General features: G+C 37.0%; 2 protein-coding genes and 1 long non-coding RNA gene across 7 annotated transcripts in view; 2 read left to right on the forward strand and 1 right to left on the reverse strand.

The window, feature by feature from the left end:
* Positions 1 to 535: 535 nt before the first annotated feature.
* LOC137400278 (uncharacterized) lies at positions 536 to 3,796 on the forward strand. Of its 2 annotated transcripts, XR_010979247.1 has the most exons (6): positions 536 to 730; positions 921 to 1,104; positions 1,242 to 1,414; positions 1,679 to 1,697; positions 3,082 to 3,204; positions 3,390 to 3,796. It is a non-coding gene; the product is annotated as an uncharacterized lncRNA (long non-coding RNA). The 2 variants fall into 2 exon arrangements; XR_010979248.1 differs by lacking the exon at positions 1,679 to 1,697.
* A 1,236-nt stretch (positions 3,797 to 5,032) lies between these two features.
* LOC137399348 (parafibromin-like) lies at positions 5,033 to 13,288 on the reverse strand. The gene is made up of 12 exons (XM_068085426.1): positions 13,151 to 13,288; positions 12,794 to 12,899; positions 12,530 to 12,662; positions 12,225 to 12,387; positions 11,917 to 12,005; positions 11,542 to 11,659; positions 10,980 to 11,161; positions 10,385 to 10,631; positions 9,828 to 9,962; positions 8,527 to 8,635; positions 6,165 to 6,286; positions 5,033 to 5,480 (listed from the first exon to the last, which is right to left on the reverse strand). Exons 1-12 carry the CDS (start codon positions 13,279 to 13,281, stop codon positions 5,444 to 5,446), a joined length of 1,572 nt encoding a protein of 523 aa, XP_067941527.1. The 5' UTR covers positions 13,282 to 13,288; the 3' UTR covers positions 5,033 to 5,443.
* Positions 13,289 to 13,529: 241 nt separating this feature from the next.
* LOC137400023 (N-alpha-acetyltransferase 40-like) overlaps positions 13,530 to 18,383 on the forward strand; it is a 44,830-nt gene continuing 39,976 nt past the window's right edge. For 2 of the 4 annotated variants that reach the window (XM_068086322.1, XM_068086325.1), the window contains exon 1: positions 13,569 to 13,704. The gene's annotated coding sequence lies outside the window, so the exon portion shown is untranslated. Of the gene's footprint in view, positions 13,705 to 18,383 lie in introns of all 4 variants that reach the window. The other 2 variants (XM_068086326.1, XM_068086323.1) reach the window with 2 other exon arrangements.

Genomic DNA, 18,383 nt, shown 5'->3' on the forward strand with positions numbered 1-18,383 from the left:
GTTCCAGTTTTCACGCAGCCAGTACCATCCCGCTAGCAAATTATTGATTATAAATAACAAAGCAAGCAAGAGTAGTACAGAAAGGTTGTGCTGTGAATAAGCATTTCCTTAATAGTCAGTAAGCCACCTCCAATTATTGTTCAGTTCCGCTCCAGTTGCATGGATATACACTGTGTAAACTGTGGGTTATAGAGTTGAAGGTGCTGAACAACATGGCAGGTAGTAACTCACTGCAAACCGGCACATTCACTCAGAATTAATGATTTTTTGGAAAACTAAAATTGAGGAGTTGCCCTCTCTTGCCAAACGAATTTCGGCCATTTGATTGGTTTAGAGCGCAAGGTCGTTAATGAGTTAATACAGTGTGTGGAGTTCTAGCATTTATTTATATTGAGAAATTGAGTTCCAATCGACTTGTTTTTGATTTCTGAGTAAGATAATCAGCATTATGATTTGTTGCTGCACTTTCAAGGCACTAGCCAAAGAAATCTACACAAACAACTGAGTCAGCAATGCTATGATAAGTTGCTGAAGTATGCCAAAGACTGGGTAGTTACTAATAAAGATTCTGAAAGAACTTTGTGCAAGGAATTTATACATTCTTATACTTATGATGATGCTGTTGATAAGTCTACTGCATGATAGCAAAGCTGAGCTGCCTTTAATCCACTAAACCTGCTATGTAAGGATAACCAGCTTAGCAAAGCTCAAATCAGCACAACAGTCAAATGTAAGTAATCTTATAATTCTGAACTAATCTGCCGTACCTAATGTTTTAAAAATTTTAAATTACATTTATTAAATTAAAATTACAAACTTTGAACTAGGTTTTCACTGTTGTTTAGACAACTCTGAATGATGAATGAAATGTATGAATGCCTGCATCTGGTTAAATTTTATTGGTACATGTTTCTTTCAAGATTGTAACTCATGAGAATGAAGATCCTGAGCCAACTGCTAAACAATTGCGCTCCTCATCCTCAATAAGAGCTGAAACTATGCTACCCAAACTATGTGTTATTTGTGGAAAAAAGGAGTGGTGGACTAAGAAAGCTGGTAAGCGCATCAGAGATGGTCTACTAAGGGCAGAGACCAAAGATGCTGGTAAGTTAGGTAACATTATGTTTATGTTTATCACAACATGTTTAGCATTATGTTTATCACAACCATGGTCTACCGTAAGGACTAATTAATCTAGCATTTGTGAAGATTTGTTGAATTGTTATGTTTGTTTTTACAAGGTAAATTAAAACAAGCTGCTGAGCTAAGAGCTGATCATAGCCTCCTGGTACATTTTTTCTCTGCTGACACCGTCGCTCAGGAGATGTGTTACCACAGACAGTGTTACTACCAATATCCAGGGCTGAAATCATTGTATAACTCCCACACACAAGACACGGGGCGCATCATCCAGGTTGGTGTAATCACTGTACATTGTTATCTGTGTGAATATGAACATTATTGCTGGATGTTCTGTACATAACTGCTCCCATCATCCAATATCAACCAAAACCAGAGTACAAACTAATATGACATGTCCACCATATACTTAGATTTTAGCAAAGCACCAAATGAAATATGAAAAGTGTGTAAATTGTGATTTACGTCAATACTTAATATGTAGATTTTAAATTATTTATAACATGCCATAGTTCAGCTATACTCTGTTTCTTTTCAGTGAATCTTTACTCAATCAGGTAAAAACCTAATATATGTAATACTGCACAATATACAGATTGTGTGAAATGTGGCTATTTCTTTTGCAAAACAGTAGAAATGCCCCTATTCTAAATTCACCAGCTGATTCAGATACCGATCCGATATACCAATTCTCATTGAAAAATAATCCGCTTCAGATTATTTTGTGTTGCATAGATTATTGGTAATCTTATTTGTTGTGTTGCACAGATAGTTGTTCTTCTTATTATGCAAATACAAACATAATGCAAAGAAAATATAAATGTTAATGTATTTATTTGTTTGTATTTATGGAAAAAATATACATGTATATGCAAAATCACACACTGACATACCGTGCATGTGGTAACAAAACAGTCCGTGTTTCTTGTAATTTGTAAATAAAGGTAATTACTGTTAGTGGTACAGTTCTCTCTGTGATAACAAAGTCTCCCTTTTATTGCTGGATCAATTGCTGTGTCTGTACCAGTTTAGAGCAAATCAGCGTTTGTTTTAATTACCGTTAGTGATTCAATTCTCTCAGTAAGAAATGTCTTTCTTCTATCAGTATCAATGTAGCCAGTCGTACTGAAGGGCGATGACACAGATGATGAAGGACAGGCTAAATACCGATAAGCCACTAAGGTTACCATTTTTTATACGGTACAAACGATACATTGTATCGTCAGGATCAAGAAAGTGATAGATAACTTTATACACCGACTGTTTAAATTACTTTCGTAATGCTAGCAAACAGAAATATTACCCTGCGTTTTTGTCTCCGTATTTGTTATCTTGCTCGTGATCGGCTGCAATAAGTCCTATCGCCGTAATTGGGAAATACCACACTTTGTGATTACGTTCTGACTAAAGCAAAAAGGTTCCTTAGCTGTGTTTATCAGGCTATAGACATGAAATAAATTGTGTGGCAGGCCTGAAATTCATTAGGTAAAAGTAAGAAGCTTGCCGCTGATGATTTTTTATTAGTGTTGCAGGCTAAAATACGGTTTTCTGCAAAATAGTTGATCTGTAAAAAGTATCGGAAGTTTCAGAAAGTTTCAGAAAAAATCGGCCGATAATGATTCAGATACTTAACACCCATATCGGCACCAATACCAATTCCGATACCGAAATCGGGGCAACTCTACAAAACAGGATGCATAATCTAACACCTAATACACTTTCATCCTGTCTGTGTATGTGAAATCGGAAAAACTTCTTAACCTGGCCTATGCTGGACTGGTATCCTTCTAAACAATAAAAAAATTGATGATTGTTTCTTTGGTGAGGGAGCACCTTCTTATGAATTACAGTACATGCTATCTGAACATAACGGTACATGGGAATCTATTGCAACAAGCAGTACCATATGCATTTGTAATAATGTTTTACTTATTTTTTTAGTAACCTAGAGACACGACTCAGCCCTGCCTTCTGCCAGGAAGTGATCACCATGAAGCAGATCTTATCAATGACTCAGTTAAGAGAGCTCCACAATAAGTATGATGATGCCCCTGATATCGAGAGGTATGCATGATCAATACATAGCGCCAGTAATGAATTGTTCATTAGTTCACTCGGAAAAATGTTTCATTTGTGAAAAAAAAACCAAACATGATTTGATTTGCAGCCAAGAATATCTTAAATTGCTCAAAAACCTGTTGGTTTGCCAATAATAGTTTACAACCTGATCATCATACTTTTTTGTCTAGGTGCTCTGCTAAGATGGTATCTCACACAGAGTGAGGAAGTACTCAAAGATGCCTTTTGCTCATGTAAGGCTAGTAAATGTCAGACAGGACAATGTGGCTGCTATGAGCAGAACCTGAAATGCACTGAGTTCTGTCAGTGTTGTCACTGTAAGAATAAAGCTGGAGGAGATGACAACGACGAAGGAGAAATCCAAGATCACGACGACTTTGATGGCTAATTTCAGTTCTGGTGTATTTGAATTCATTATTTTCTTCATTTGTTCCAACATAATCTAGTTTTAACTTTTCCATAGACCAGTGGATAATCAAACAAATCAACTATCAATGTTTTTTAACTTGTTTGATAATTCGCAAGGCATGTGCCAGCAAGGGGGCATTTCTATCCACCCCTGTGATTTTTTTATAATCAAAACCTTTAGTTTTGCTTTCATTTAAAAGATATGAGTGTTCAGTCAATAAATTTAAGAAAACTTAATACTCAGTTTGAATTTAAATGATTACCATATGTAATGAAGAGGGTTTGTTCGTATTTTTATACACCCCTGTTTTCCCGGCTATCGTGCCGGTTTAGAGCGAGTTACTACCAAGATTTGAAAAATTCAGGTTTTTTTGACCCAGAAACCACTTAAATTGTGTATATCCATGTAACTGGAGCGGAACTCAATTTTTAGGCCACTTTTTAGATAGTGGCTTACTGACTATAAGTGTGTCCACGAAATGCTGACCATTGTCCAATAATTCAGGGTCATCTGTCGGTCATACGGTCCAGCTAGCTTCAACAACTGCATACTTATTACTTGCAATCAGCAACATAAAAATATTTCACAGGACAAAAATTATTCTCAAAGTAAATTATACAACTTGTTTTTCATTTTAACCACATAAGGAATTTTAAATATATATTGCCAGACTATTTACATGAGTAAACTAATAATTATAAAGGCTGCAAGTGTTTTTAATAAATCAACAAACAAATGAAAAAATAATAAGATTAATATGTAAATGATAAAAATAATTCTGAGTAGCTTTAGTTTCCATGCATAGATATATGTGAGTATACATAGTAAAATATTATTGATATATAATCAAACTGACAATTATAAGGGCTGCACATGGTTTGTAATAACTCGACAAATCAAGATTGTACCACATAAGCCACACTGAACAGCTTTGGTTTTCATGCACGTATTAGTGTACAGAGATGTTATAATAACATCAGTTTATGCAAGTAGCAATATTATCAAAGTCTGACAGCTTCCCTACATATATTTATGCTGACTTACCATTGTGTGGTATGTTCCACCTATGACCAACTGGTGTCGAACAACAATGAAAGTGTTGCGAGCTGGCAACTATAGATAATACTAAGCTATTGGAGATAGCTCACGGCTTTTAAAAAGGTAATCCAGTGTATGAAGCTTTTAGGACTTGTTTTGGTGCGCAGAATACGCATTTTTTATCAGCATAACGCTGGCAATCCCCTCTGATAAGTTGCAAGCAGTTCCTTGCAACTTTGCATTGGTTGTCATCAAACAATGACATGACCCAACAAAAAGCTTATACACATTCATTCTTGAACAAAATACCAAATCAATGCGATTCAATTTCTAAACAGAGACTCGGCAGATATGTGATTGCAAAATAACTTAGTTTTAGATATTGCATGTATTACTTACATATTTACAGACTCCTGTACATGAGGTACATACGAAAAATAGTTTATACCTGTGGTCATGTGTCCACTTGTGACACGAGCCACAATAGCATGCAGCAAACAATGAATATGACAGAGTCGTTATAGCGGTAAACAGTAAATCTTTGAATGCTGCACAAATGGATAGAAGACGCAAGCAGCGTACAAATTCCGTTTAAGGCAACACAACAGTACTAGAGAATAAAACTTGATTACAATGGTCGCTGCGATAGAGTCCTGTATGGTCTATTGTCCGATGAGCTAGATATACAGCTCTGTGGTCACTGTTATGTGCGTGGCGCTGCAACAAATTCCACCATGAAATGTCCTCTTTTCTTTGCATCCGTTCTTCTGCATATCATCAGATCCTTAAGTGTGATTTATTCTTTGTGACAAACCTAAGGAGAGATGGATGCAAACAGCAATGAACACTACGGATGTACAGGATAGCAGAGTGACCTCCAGCACATATACACTGTGCTTCCATGAGGCAGTGATCCAAAGGTTTGTTGTCACCCGGAAGATGGCAACGGTAGAAATCCCCAAGTTGAACGAGGTTTGTTACTCGCAAATTTTTCCGAATGTTCAATGCTGGTAAAAATGGAAATTGCACTTGCAAATGATACGCAAAAAAATGCGAGGATAGCTATTCCTTTTTAAACATTTTTCCGACTTCAATTGTTGATATTTCGATTTGAGCGGTTCCAAAAGCTCCGCTAAGACCTCTGACATAGATATCAACACATCTTATCGCACAGTAACTCAGCGTGCACACAACTACAAATCTGCATCATGGAAACAGTGATAGGAAGGAATGAGAGTAGGCACTCAAATGGTCATTCAACTAGCAACTAAAGCAATAACAGATTATCCACCTGGTTTTCTGATGATGTCAGACTACATAAATATCTCCCAAGGTTGAATTATAGAACGAATAAAGCATTCACTTAAATAGTATGCATGGGTCAACAAAAAAGCACACATTAGCCATGACACACCTAGCTCCGTTCACATATGGAAAGGAGATCATTGAAAAAAAAGGCCAGTCGAACATGAGACAGTACAATAAGAGTAATGCTCACCTGTCAAGAATTTCCCAGAAGCGCTGCAGATTCGCTCTATCCAAGTGCCTTCTATGCCTGTCCAGAGCCAATATGGTAACATCCCACTTCTTGACATTAGCTTCAACAGGCATGTCTTTGAGCTGGAAAATTTAAAGAAAAAACCAACTTTAAAACAACTTAGAGTTGTCTTCTCAAACAAACATTATTGAGTCGACACAATGCACATTGAGCTACAGTAGACACTCCTACAATGTATACCTTCTATAACATAAATTCCAGATAATGTACAAAATATATGCATAGTTTTTGCTTCCTACTACGTAAAAAGGTCCATATAACGTAGTGTAAAGTCGGGGCAACTTCTCAAATTTAATTTGAATGGTAACATATCTCGTCACACTTCTGAGAGAAAAACGATGTACATATATCATTGTATCTGTTATAAATACTACTTTTAAGACATTTTAGTTTGTCGTGATATATCATGAGATGTGTCGACAAAACAGGGAATAGGTACATGTAAAATTATTCATAAATACTTTAAGGCGATCGATTGGCGCAGTTGTTACAGTGTCGGTCTACCAAGCTGAATGTCACGAGTTGGAGGATCGTCGAAGGTTATCTTTTATCCTTACCTTGACACCTGAATACAGACAAACAATGAACAGGTAGACACTGCTCTTTTTAGAGTAAAATATATTTTTGGGTTGCTTTATTGTAAACGTATAAAATATTTGTTATTAGTTTTACTTTGCAGAATAGACTTTGTTGTCTACAACAAATAAATGAATCGTTGTAAATGGATGTAGAAGTTGCACGTTTCACATCAACTTATTGTAAAATTACCGCAAGCAGTCTATAAAACCAATAAAATTGAACACAAAAAAGAGAAAAGTTGTCAAAGCAAACTTAGAATACTGCAGTTTGGTACAATCGGCAAATTAAAAAGTTTAGTATTTTCTATTTGTACAGCCAAAGGGCTGAGCTTAGAGAGATCTAGGAGCAAATTAGGCAATTGACACATATTTTAATGTTTGTATAAAGTAAATCCTTATAACGTAAACGTTCCTGGAACGTATTTTGAAACGCTCCTACAATGTGAATTTACGTTGTAGGAGTGGCTACTGTATTTGCAAAAATATATCAGTGGTGCAAGGTGTTACATGTTATATTATAAATAAGGCCATAACTATAATATAAGTAAGGTATTATTGATGCATATTATAAAATATATAAAAATATTTAATGTACAAACTAATAGTACATATTATATAATTATCATGTTTAAATAAAATGGTCATCTCTGTGTTTGTCATATCTTTCTAGTCTATTAAATTAGGAATATAATGTGTCATATTATAACAGGGCCTAAGTTTGCATGTTAACCTCAAGATAACCACTGAGGTAACAGCAGCATTGCAGAATATCTATTAACAAAATGGAATGTTTAACCTAGCAAATGTGCACTAACCACTAGAAAATATAAAGGCTAATGCCAGTAAAGCAATATCTTGATATTGTTGTTGAAATGCTTGAGGTAAGCTGGCAAAAAGGAATAAGTGTGCTTACATTACAGTTGCATACCCATGACATTTAGGATTGGAAAAAACATGTTTTGTAATATAGTAACTCGTGTTACACATTGCTGAGTGTAATCAATAAGCAAGCATTAATATAATCAGATTAAATTTAATGTTAAACTTGCATCAGTGTTTAATATGCTAAAGGCTGTTTGTAAGAAACAATCGAGATGATTAAGGGCAGCATCAGAATCCAAAGTTAGATTTTCTTTTCTCCCATTTGAGTGATGTAAATAGACACCTACAGCTGGAGATTTCCCGATTCAAAATACAATAGCCCATCAAGATACTAAAAGGTTACTCCATTCACATGCTGATCTCCATGGAGTTACCAGAAATACTAAAAAAAAGTAGTTTTTAGTACTGATCGATACTAAAAAACTAATATTTTAGTTTTATAATTCTAGTAAACAGAAGTATGACGGTGCATTCCTAGCAAGTGGTTGGTTGCAATAATTTTTTCAAAGTTGCAAATGGTAATTAAATTAACTTGGTGAGCAAAACAAGGTGAGAACAAAAATATTTGAAGAGTATTAAAATTTATTAGATATCTGAGTGAAAGCATGCCGAGTTTTAGTTTGGCTTATACTCGATCTGTTTATTAGCCCAGATACCAACATAGGGGTAAACCTTATTAACAACCTGTAGTTCAGTGACCACATTCATACTTCATATCTGCTACTAAGGATCACATGGAAGACTTCTAACATTACAATTATAAAATAGCGCAAGCACTGGCTCTGGCCTGCTGACAATCTCTGTCTTGTAATTGTCAGTCACGCGGCGAAGATAAAACTTACATGCATGTGAAAGCCTTTCATCCGTGAGAATATATCTGTAGGATTGGGCCATGGCCAAGACTTGAATTGCCAGGCAGGTCCTTGGACAAACACTGCGACGACTCTATCCCTAAAGAAAAGGCACAACATCAGCTACTCAACAGGCAGAATTGGTGATATATATCGCTTGATATATATCATCGATATATATCGCTGATAGATATGATATTTTTGGGTCGAAAAAATCGATATTTAAAAAAAATATCCATTTTATCATTCCGTTTTCACCTCACAACCATTGCTAATAATCTAAAAATGCTAAACAACACCTGAAATCATCAAATACTTGCATAGGGACCTATTAGGTTTACCCAACACAGACAAACAAAGACAGCCAGACCAAGGATGTGACATCGGTTAGACCAATTAATTAGTGTTTGAGTTGAAAAGAGTTTTTCAGATCTAAATTGTATTCCTTCATCCCAGTGCTATCTCCCTAACCTGATTATCTCATCTCATGTTAACTGTTATATTGTATTGCCTTATTGGAAGGCCAGCCTGCTGAAAACCCTTTCAACTTCATAATCCATGATTTTGAATTGAACGATCTGACACCCAGAAACAGAATTGTAAGCACATTACACTGACTCACTGAGATGACAGAGTAACTCATCTCATCATTTTCTGTAAAAATCTTTTAATGAATAGCTTCAAAGTAATTTAGCTCAGTATAAAATCTATAAATATGATGGTATAACTCTGACTGCTAGTGTTGAGTGTGTGTTTTTTTTCATGTGGACTGGTTCACAGCAAGTTGAGAAGGTGTCCCGGTGTGGTGAAGGCTGGCAAGCTGGTGTTTGTTTACAAATACTTAAACTAGACAAGAGTAGGACATTAGAACATGTTTGGACTATCATAGTGTGTATTTACTATTTGCAATATTTTGTTTGCACTTTGCATCCATGTCACGATTTCCAATCCAATGTTTGATGAACATTTTCATATTTATAAATATTATTATTATACTAGGCCTACAATAAATCAAGTGTTTGGTATTTTGCTATTAAACGTTGCTGACTGGTCCATACAACCTATAAAATACATCAATCACAATGTAAACACCATACAACTTCAACCTAGTGTCAAATTTTTATCAAAAATATCAATAAATATCATGATATATATCAGTGATATATTTTTAAAAATATCGATATTTTTGCCAATCTTGCCAACAGGCCAGATGAGATAATACATCAAAACAAGTAAATTATAAATATAACGGATCCCAGTACTCAAATTGAACTCATAAACCGAAAACCCACCAATCATGGTGCTGCAGTTTTAGAGGATTATCAATAACTCGGTAAGGAATGGTCACGTCCCCCCGTTTGCGCTGTATCAGCACTTCATTGTCTCTCTTGGCTCCTTCCTTTCTTTTCTGCTCAGCCGATACATACCTACATTAGTGTCAGGAAAATCACTTCATTTATATGCTTGAACCAGAATAGCTTTTCTACTGCTCAAACATGCTTAGATAGCATGTAGAGCATTAGAGTATAGCAGTAGATAGCATGTAGAGCATTATGGTTTCTGCACATTCAATGCCAACAAAAATGACAAGTTCATTACTCTAAAAAATCTTCGGGTCAAATAAATAGTATAAAGACACTTAACTGGATGCTAGCCAAAACAAGCTACTGAACCAGATAGCGATGTTACATGAATTTTAAGACGCCATTTTGTCTTGGACAACAGAAATTTACACTCTATAGTATTTGAAAATACAAGACAGAAAGAAAAATGCTGTCAAACTATAAGGTTTTTTAAACATCTAACAAATGTGGAAAATCTTTAATTGACAAAAAGTCTTAAGCCATACTTGTAGTCCTGTAAAATGTCCTTGGCATTGATCATCTGTATGAGGGAGGTTGTGGCTGCTGGAATAATTATTATGGGGGTGCGAGATGTCTTCTTGTTGCTGGGAATTGGACGAGCCTCAGAGACAGGCCTCGGCACTGGTCGAGGCTGTTCCACAGCCTTCCTTCCGGTAGAGACTCCCTCTGTGACAGACTTTAAGGAGGCTCCTTGGAAAGTCTTCGTTACATCAATTCTGAACTCGTCAGTTTCTAAACGGAAGTATGGAGTAGGTGATATGAGAAGCGCTTGGTTCTGTAGCCATGGAGTTTAGCAAGCCATAAAGCACCAGTGCCTTTCATAAATTCACCAACACTTTTGATGTTACAAAAACTTTTACTTATTGTCATTAAAAAATCTGACTACCGGGCACATGGCACAAAGAACATGTAAGATTAAAAAGGAGCTATGATTTTTCAGGACAGTTTTCAATAATAAAAGAATATATACAAAAACATGGGTATTAGTACATTGAATAAATGCATGTGCTGGTATCTGTATTCATGTCATCACTTGGTCATCAGGAATATCGAGTACGAAGAGTAACATGATATATATACCCTCTTTTTGCTTGAAGCTCTCCTGCTCGTATCTGTTATATGTCGGAGGCTGGTTGACTTTAGGCGGGGCTCCATGAGGAGCAGTCGTGTGTGAGGAAGGTGCGCTAGATTGCTTGCCTTCTTCTCGAGCTTTCAGTGAAGCTAAGATGCCAAAAATATTTTGCGCAAATTGCTTCCCATTACTGCAAAGGTATGAAACAATATAAAAAAGACAAAAATATGCCACATACACAGAGTCGACACCTACTACTAGTGTCAGAAAGACAGAAATATGCCACATACACAGAGTCGACACCTACTACTAGTGTCAGAAAGACAAAAATATGCCCCATACACAGAGTCGACACCTACAACTAGTGTCAGAAAGATAAGAATAAAAGAAGAGAGATAGTGAGTGACAAAAAGGATATAAGAGTGAAAGAAGAAAGATCGGAATGACTGTGAGAGAAATGACATTGTAAAAGAGATACAAATGAAATCCCAGCAAAAATTTTTGTGAGTTTATGGAGATAAAGAAAACTAGTGGCGGGCAGAAGCAGTGAGAATAAGTCTACCTCTGTACCTCTGTAGCACTGTGACACGGGTTCTCCAGAGACGCTCCTTGCTGATTATGTCTCTCGAAACAGCCACTTCTGCATCGACAAAGCTCCTCTGCTCAAACGCAGATGGCTCTTCATCAGCTAAAGGCACCATGAGAAGTGTTTGCTGCTTCAATGTGCAATGGTTCAACCATTTCAGCTCGTTCACCCAAAACTATTATGCTTGATTGCATTTTTCTGCACTAGACCTACAGCTTACAAACTAAATAGGAACCACATTGGCTATTGCATTGCCTATTGTCCTGCCCGAATTAGCCAAAGTACTGAAAGAAAACAAACTGAAAAAGCAAAATATTATAGCTGAAGAATCCACCAGACATCAAGCAGCATCGAAATACCTTTGATAGTGGTTCGCTTCGTTGCGAGTCTCTTTGCCTTCATAGCAGCGATCTGTTCCATTGTCAACATGCTAGATATACTTGATTTTCTGCATGACATACACAAATAGACATGCTGAGAACTTGTGCAACTTTTCAGTTAAAATATGAACGATAAGGTTACTTTAATACTTGTAGACTCATCAAATGTGATAGTAAAAAGAATGATAAGTTGCTCAAATGTGTTGAATTCCTGCTAGAACTCACTTAACAAAACAACTTAATTGTCTTCAAGTCTCTGTGTAACAGATAAAGAGACAACCACTCACTCAACACCTTGTTGGGGAATAGCAGTAGTGGTGGTCTTTGGTCCATCAAGTTTCGCAGCTAATCGCTCCTTATCCCTTTGTACCTTCTCTTCTTCAAACTTCTGTCTCTTATTTTCATGAGTACTTGATTCATCCGCTTGTCTCTTGGCAGGAGCCACAGGCGCTAGCCATCAAATATCAAATGATGCATAAGTATTTTAAAATGGTTCAAATGATGAATGCTGCAGCATTTCATAAAATGTCCAACGCGGAGCCACATGCTAGTTACACAGTTATGACTGCTAAGGGCAAACACCTTTGCCTACCTGGTTTTGGGGCTGAAATGGGTATTTCCAGTGGTGCACTTTTATCTATACTGCCGGATGTGTTGGTCTCGGCATTTAGGTAGGAGAGAAGATCTTTTCGGTCAGGACGTCGAACCACTGGAACGTTGCCACCCTAACAAAAGGGCAGGGTCGGAGCTTGTAAAAAGTAGTGCAAACTACATTTGAAACCAATTGACAATGACTATAACATATGAAAAATAGCAACTAAATTGATAAACATCAGATAAGGTGGTGCGCACTTACAGCGGCCTGACGAACGTACATAGCATGGGGGAGGTGTACATTTTTTAGAAGGAATAGGATACAGTCGACAGTATAGTATTCTTTTGCAACACTCTCCTTGCCTGTGCTATAAAACACGATTCCTTTGGTAAAATACCAAGTAAAAATGTTATCTACCTTCAGCTTTTAAACGTCAAACTAGGCTCTTTTATACGTGTCTTTATACGCAAAGCATTTAAGAGTAAACAGCAGTAACAACAGATAAACGAGAACATACATCAATAATTCAATATCAAACGGTATGTTGTAAGCACAACTACTACGGAGATAACACTACAACTGCAAAATTTGCATTATTGAAGGCTACTACGTTCTCACCCATAAGCCACATAATTAGTCTTTGCTGTCTTTTGCCATGCTTTATCTCCAAATATAACCAGATTGTCGCGCTCTTCTATGTCTTTTTTGCTCACGTTGTATTCACGTATAACACTCAACACATCAGCCATTGCGGTTGATTAGAACAGAGTTTCAAGTGCGCAAATTCCTACTTGTATAAATGTAACACACATTTATGACATTAAATATTTTAAATAAAAGTTTTAAAGTAAACAAATTAAACAAGTAAATTTTATTTAGTGTTTAAGTTTCAATAGTTTATGATATTGTTGGTTTGGAGGGTTTATAGCATTTTCTCGCGTCCTTTGTCGGGGGCACTCCATAGCCTGTAGTGCTGTTGGTGTACAAGTTTGTGAACGTATCTGAAACATCGAAACGGTCTCTCATAATTGTCAAAGTAAGGCCATCCGCTTATTAATTCGGAAATATTATTACATTTTCGATGTTTTTGGTGGTTAAGCTTTCTGCCGCGAAAGTTAGAATGCATGCCTTCGATGCACCGCAAACAAAACATTCGTGTAACACTTCTTACTGTATGTAAATTTATATTATTACGTATATCTGCTCTTGTCTTAGCTTACGTAGCCAAGTTTTACATCGACTAAAATTAAGATTGATTGTTATAAATATGAAGTGTGTAATAAACGCTAACCAATTTCTTGTTAAGAGTTATGTAACTTGTAAGTGTTGTAAGTTACAAGAGGACACCTAGGAAAAACGGACTAGTTTAGGAAAAAATGCAGCATTTGCCTTGCATAAAAATTATTAGGTAATTACAAAAAATTTTTTTTTCTGTAAATAGAATCAGTTGCCAAATGAGACAGAGGTTTTGATGAAGTCTCGTCAACTTTCCCAAGCTGAAAAAGCTTAATGACGTAGTTGTATAAACTATGTCATTAATGTCAAAATAAACAACTATCGGCCAATTTCACTGACAAGCATCCCTTTTAAGCTCATGGAGCACCTTATTCTACATCACCTCAATGATAAACTTGATAAAGTACTGCACAGTAGACAACATGGTTTTAGGCAAGGCCTTTCTTGTGAAACTCAGCTGTGTAGTACTTATCATGATATTGCACGCAGCACCGACCAGGGAGACACCACTCATGCCGTAGTATTAGACTTTGCAAAGGCCTTCGACAAAGTACCTCACCAACTCTTGATGAGCAAGTTATCCAGTATATCTGACATAGATGATAAAATCCTTATGTGGATACATGCCTTCCTAATGGCCAGAAAACAAAGGGTGGTAGTTGATGGACACAAATCCGATGAACTAGCTGTGACATCTGGAGTTTCACAGGGATCAGTGCTGGGTCCCACACTGTTTTTAGTTTATATTAATGACTTGCCCCAGCAAGTTGACTGCAATATTAGTTTATTTGCAGATGACACCTTGATATACCAACCCGCAAACTGCCATGCTGATAAACAACGATTTCAGGTAAACATTAATGTCCTGGAATCATGGGCTAACAAATGGAAAATGCTGTTTAATGTATCTAAGTGCTCTGTCATGGTTTTTAATGACAAAAATAACTCTCCCTCAGCTGAATACTTCCTAAACACTGAACAATTAGAAATAGTTGAAGAAACCAAATACCCAGGTGTTATCCTACAATCTAACCTAAAGTTTGACAAACATATAGACTCCAAAGCCAGAAGGGCGAGACAGCAGTTAGGCATGATTAAGCGTGTGCTATATGAAGCTCCTGAAAAGGCCAAACTCTTAGCATATGCTAGTCTTTGCAGGCCACATATTGAGTATGCCTCCACTGTGTGGGACCCTTCTACTAAGCTACTACAACATGAACTTGAAATGGTGCAAAACAACGCACTACGTTTTATATGTAAACTGAAAGGAAGAGATAGCATCACCAAAGCTTTAGATACTTTAAATATGCAAACACTATGTGAAAGATGGAAGGTCAGTAGACAAAATCTGCTAATGCGACTCCTCTCCTCTGACCAGAATCACAACTCATTAATTACCTCCTATGATGAATTAATGCAGGACCGAGTTAGTACGACTGTCACACGAGCTGCTGGAAGAGGCGATCCTCCTACTATATATGCAAGAACGTCTGTTTATCACAACAGCTTTTTACCAAAGACTGTTCGTGAATTTAAAAACTGTACATCACATCAACAATAAACAATTATTTGCTAATATGGCAATAAATTACAATATTATCTAGTGTTAACAACTGCTCAACATATGAGGCGTGCCGCTTGCCGCAACCGGCTTTAGTACGTTCTATGAAGAAGATGTAAGATGTTTTGCTCTTAGCTCTTCATACCTGCCAACTCTCACACATTGGGCGTGAGACTCACGCAATCACCCCAAAGAAAAAATGAAAATGCGTGAGAAATGCGTGAAATTTTTTGCCCCAATTTCCACAATTTTATATATACTATCATTGATACTTCAATTGCCCCAAAGCCAAATCTCATGCATTGCCCCACTCTTGGGCTGCCAGGTCTGCTCTTCTTCCTTAGAACACATTAGAGCAAATGCAAAAGATGTGACTCTTAAATTCAAGTTATTAGCCAAAATTTGGTAATTTTTTGTATGAAGTCGGTATAAGTGTTAGTTTATTGATTACGTGTGTGGGTTAGTGTTGTATTAAGCGTAGTTACAAACTAAGAGAAATATGTTGTTTTCAGGGAGATAAAGATGAAGTTACTTTCTATCCATTTATTCGTAAATTGCAAGACAACATGAGATTACCATAGACTGAGAAGTATAGAGCAAAATAAGCGTTTTACATCACCTTCCTTTCTTTATCACTAGAAGAAACTAGAACGAACAAAGCAGAAAAAACGCATAGTATAGACAAACCAGTCTTTGAGTATGCTTAACTAAACTACCATAAGTAGATCTAATATGAGATGCAAACTGAGGCAAAACAAACGAGTTACATGGCAAGCAAGATTGTCTGTGAGTATAAGAACAATTTGAAGAGTATTATAAGATGAGACTAGTGACCGGAGTATAAAACCAGTAAAGTAATATGTAACACATCAAACGGAAACCCATCACATTACTATGAGCTAGTTAAAGATCGAGCTTATTCGGCGGCATGATTTTTCTGCTATAACAAGAAAACTGATATGTTGCGACTACTCTCTTGGTTGTAAAACTTGAAGGGGGTAAGCTACTACTGACTGGCAGTGAATCACGAGAACTGTTTACCAACAAACTAAAAGAACTATTGCTTTTTGAGGGGGTGACAACCTAGATACTAAAGTTCTGATCTCTTACCAGTTTCGCCAAACTTCTCTACCCCCAGTGGTTTTCAGGGTATAAGATTTGGAGGGTTGAGCCACAGGCTGTGTGACTAGCCTCGCTATTTAAATCTTTAACAAAAACTTTCTCATTCATTTTCAAAGACTGCAAATCTCTTCTGCAATTATTTAGGTAATAGATCTCTTTACTCCTCTCTTTTTTCATTTTCTCCTTTTACTCTACGCCCTGTTTGTCCAATAACTGAGGTTTCAACAACTTTGGCAGCACAGGCAAGGTAGTCTTGAGATACCTGGACCTCAATAGCTTGGCTGGAGACAACCCATTTTCAGGAGGGTCGGTAGACTAGTAGGGCAAGATAAGGGTCAGAACTCTTCTTCTGTAAATACTTTGCAGTTTGCACTGCATGCTCAGCAGGGCTGTTTGCTTGAGTGTTTGGGAAAACTGATCACATGGTTGAACTGATATTCTCGGTAAACTGACGAAACTCTGCTGAGGCTTACTGGGGACCGCTATCTGAGACTACTAGATCCAGGATGCCATGTCTAGCAAAGATACTACTCATGTGTAAAACTATTTCTCTTGTTGAAAATTCTGACAACAATGCTATTTCTGCAAATCTCGAATAGTAGTCCACTAAAAGGAAATGTCAACAACTGTCATAGTGAGACATATCACTGCTTATCTTCTCATAGGGTCTTTTTAGAAGCTCAGATGGCAATAATGGCTCACAGACTTTGTTAATGTGCGATCTACAGGTGTTACAACTCCTAATCAGCTCAGTAATTTGTCGCAATATTCCAGGCCACCACACAATCTGCTTAGCGCATGTTCTGCATTTGGTTATTTCAAGGGGTCCTCGATAGATATCTCCAAGAACTTTGAATCTCTCGATTTAAGGAATAATGATAGGATCATCCAACACCAGTAAGCTATTTTGGACAGAAATGCGCTGTCTATTTTCAAAATACGACTGTAAGCATTTGTTCTCACTAGAAAAATAAGCGGGCGACTGATTCTCAACAAACTTGAAGATTTAGAAAAGGATCTCATCAGCTTTTTGTAGCTTAGCTAGCTGAGCCAGCCTTTTTCTGGCGGCATAAACTCTTTGGAACTGTGACAGCCCATACTCAATATCTCTGACAAAATCTAAGTCAACTAAACAAGGGACATTTTAAAAACAAGATCAGCATCTGTTATGATACAGTTGATAGCAGAGATGCGCTCTACAGCATACGAAAGCTTCAAAACCTTATAAGGCTCATACTAAACCACTGTATGCGCATAGTCAACTTTTCCAACTCTCAGCAACCCTGCAAAGGGCTTGTCTCTCTGGATGTTTACAGGCAGCCCTATCATGTCACAGGTCAACCCTAACCTCTCACAGGACCACACAACTCCAAGCGCTTCTTGCTCTATGGCAGAGTAATGATATTCAGTGTTAGTGAGAGACCTAGAGGCAGCAGCCACAACCTTGTTACTTCCATTCGACTGTACTTGATTGAGTACTTCCTGTACTATCCTCTCCTATACTGGTTTAACACTGGAGACAAATTGTTATTTTCAGGAAGCTTTCGATGAAGTTACTTTTTATCCGTTTATTTCTAAGTTGCGAGATAACATGAGATTATCATAGACTGAAACGTGTACGGCGAAACAAGCGTTATACAACAGCTAGTGTAAGATCTTTGATTTGAGTTCTCTATCAGTTTGTGGTAGGAAGCTGTTGCAGTAGGCAGCTTTTTTGGCGTATATTATCTGTGCTTCTCCGTTGGCCATAGCTCTAGTGGAAACCATGGATGTCGGTTGGTCTTATATCAAATCACCATATGAACTTGACAGTACGGTGTGTTTTTCTTTGTTAGAGTGCGAAGTAGGAGTGTGTGTTTTGTTTTCTTGCACCATTCAGCAAAAGTGTCAATTTTGAGTCTTTCACGTGCAGATGATACACTTTCTGTTCTT

Source organism: Watersipora subatra, chromosome 7 (genome assembly GCF_963576615.1).
Source record: "Watersipora subatra chromosome 7, tzWatSuba1.1, whole genome shotgun sequence".
Lineage (NCBI taxonomy): Eukaryota > Metazoa > Bryozoa > Gymnolaemata > Cheilostomatida > Watersiporidae > Watersipora > Watersipora subatra.

Bases quoted from the DNA above. Each gene is read 5' to 3' on its own strand.
- LOC137399348 (XM_068085426.1), bottom strand. From the start codon at position 13,281: ATGGCTGATGTGTTGAGTGTTATACGTGAATACAACGTGAGCAAAAAA. The intron at 11,660-11,916 runs GTATTTCGATGC...TGGTGCCTTTAG, and splicing joins GAAGCGAACCACTATCAAAG to CTGATGAAGAGCCATCTGCG. The intron at 10,632-10,979 runs GTATATATATCA...ACTTCCGTTTAG, and splicing joins GAGCTTCAAGCAAAAAGAGG to AAACTGACGAGTTCAGAATT.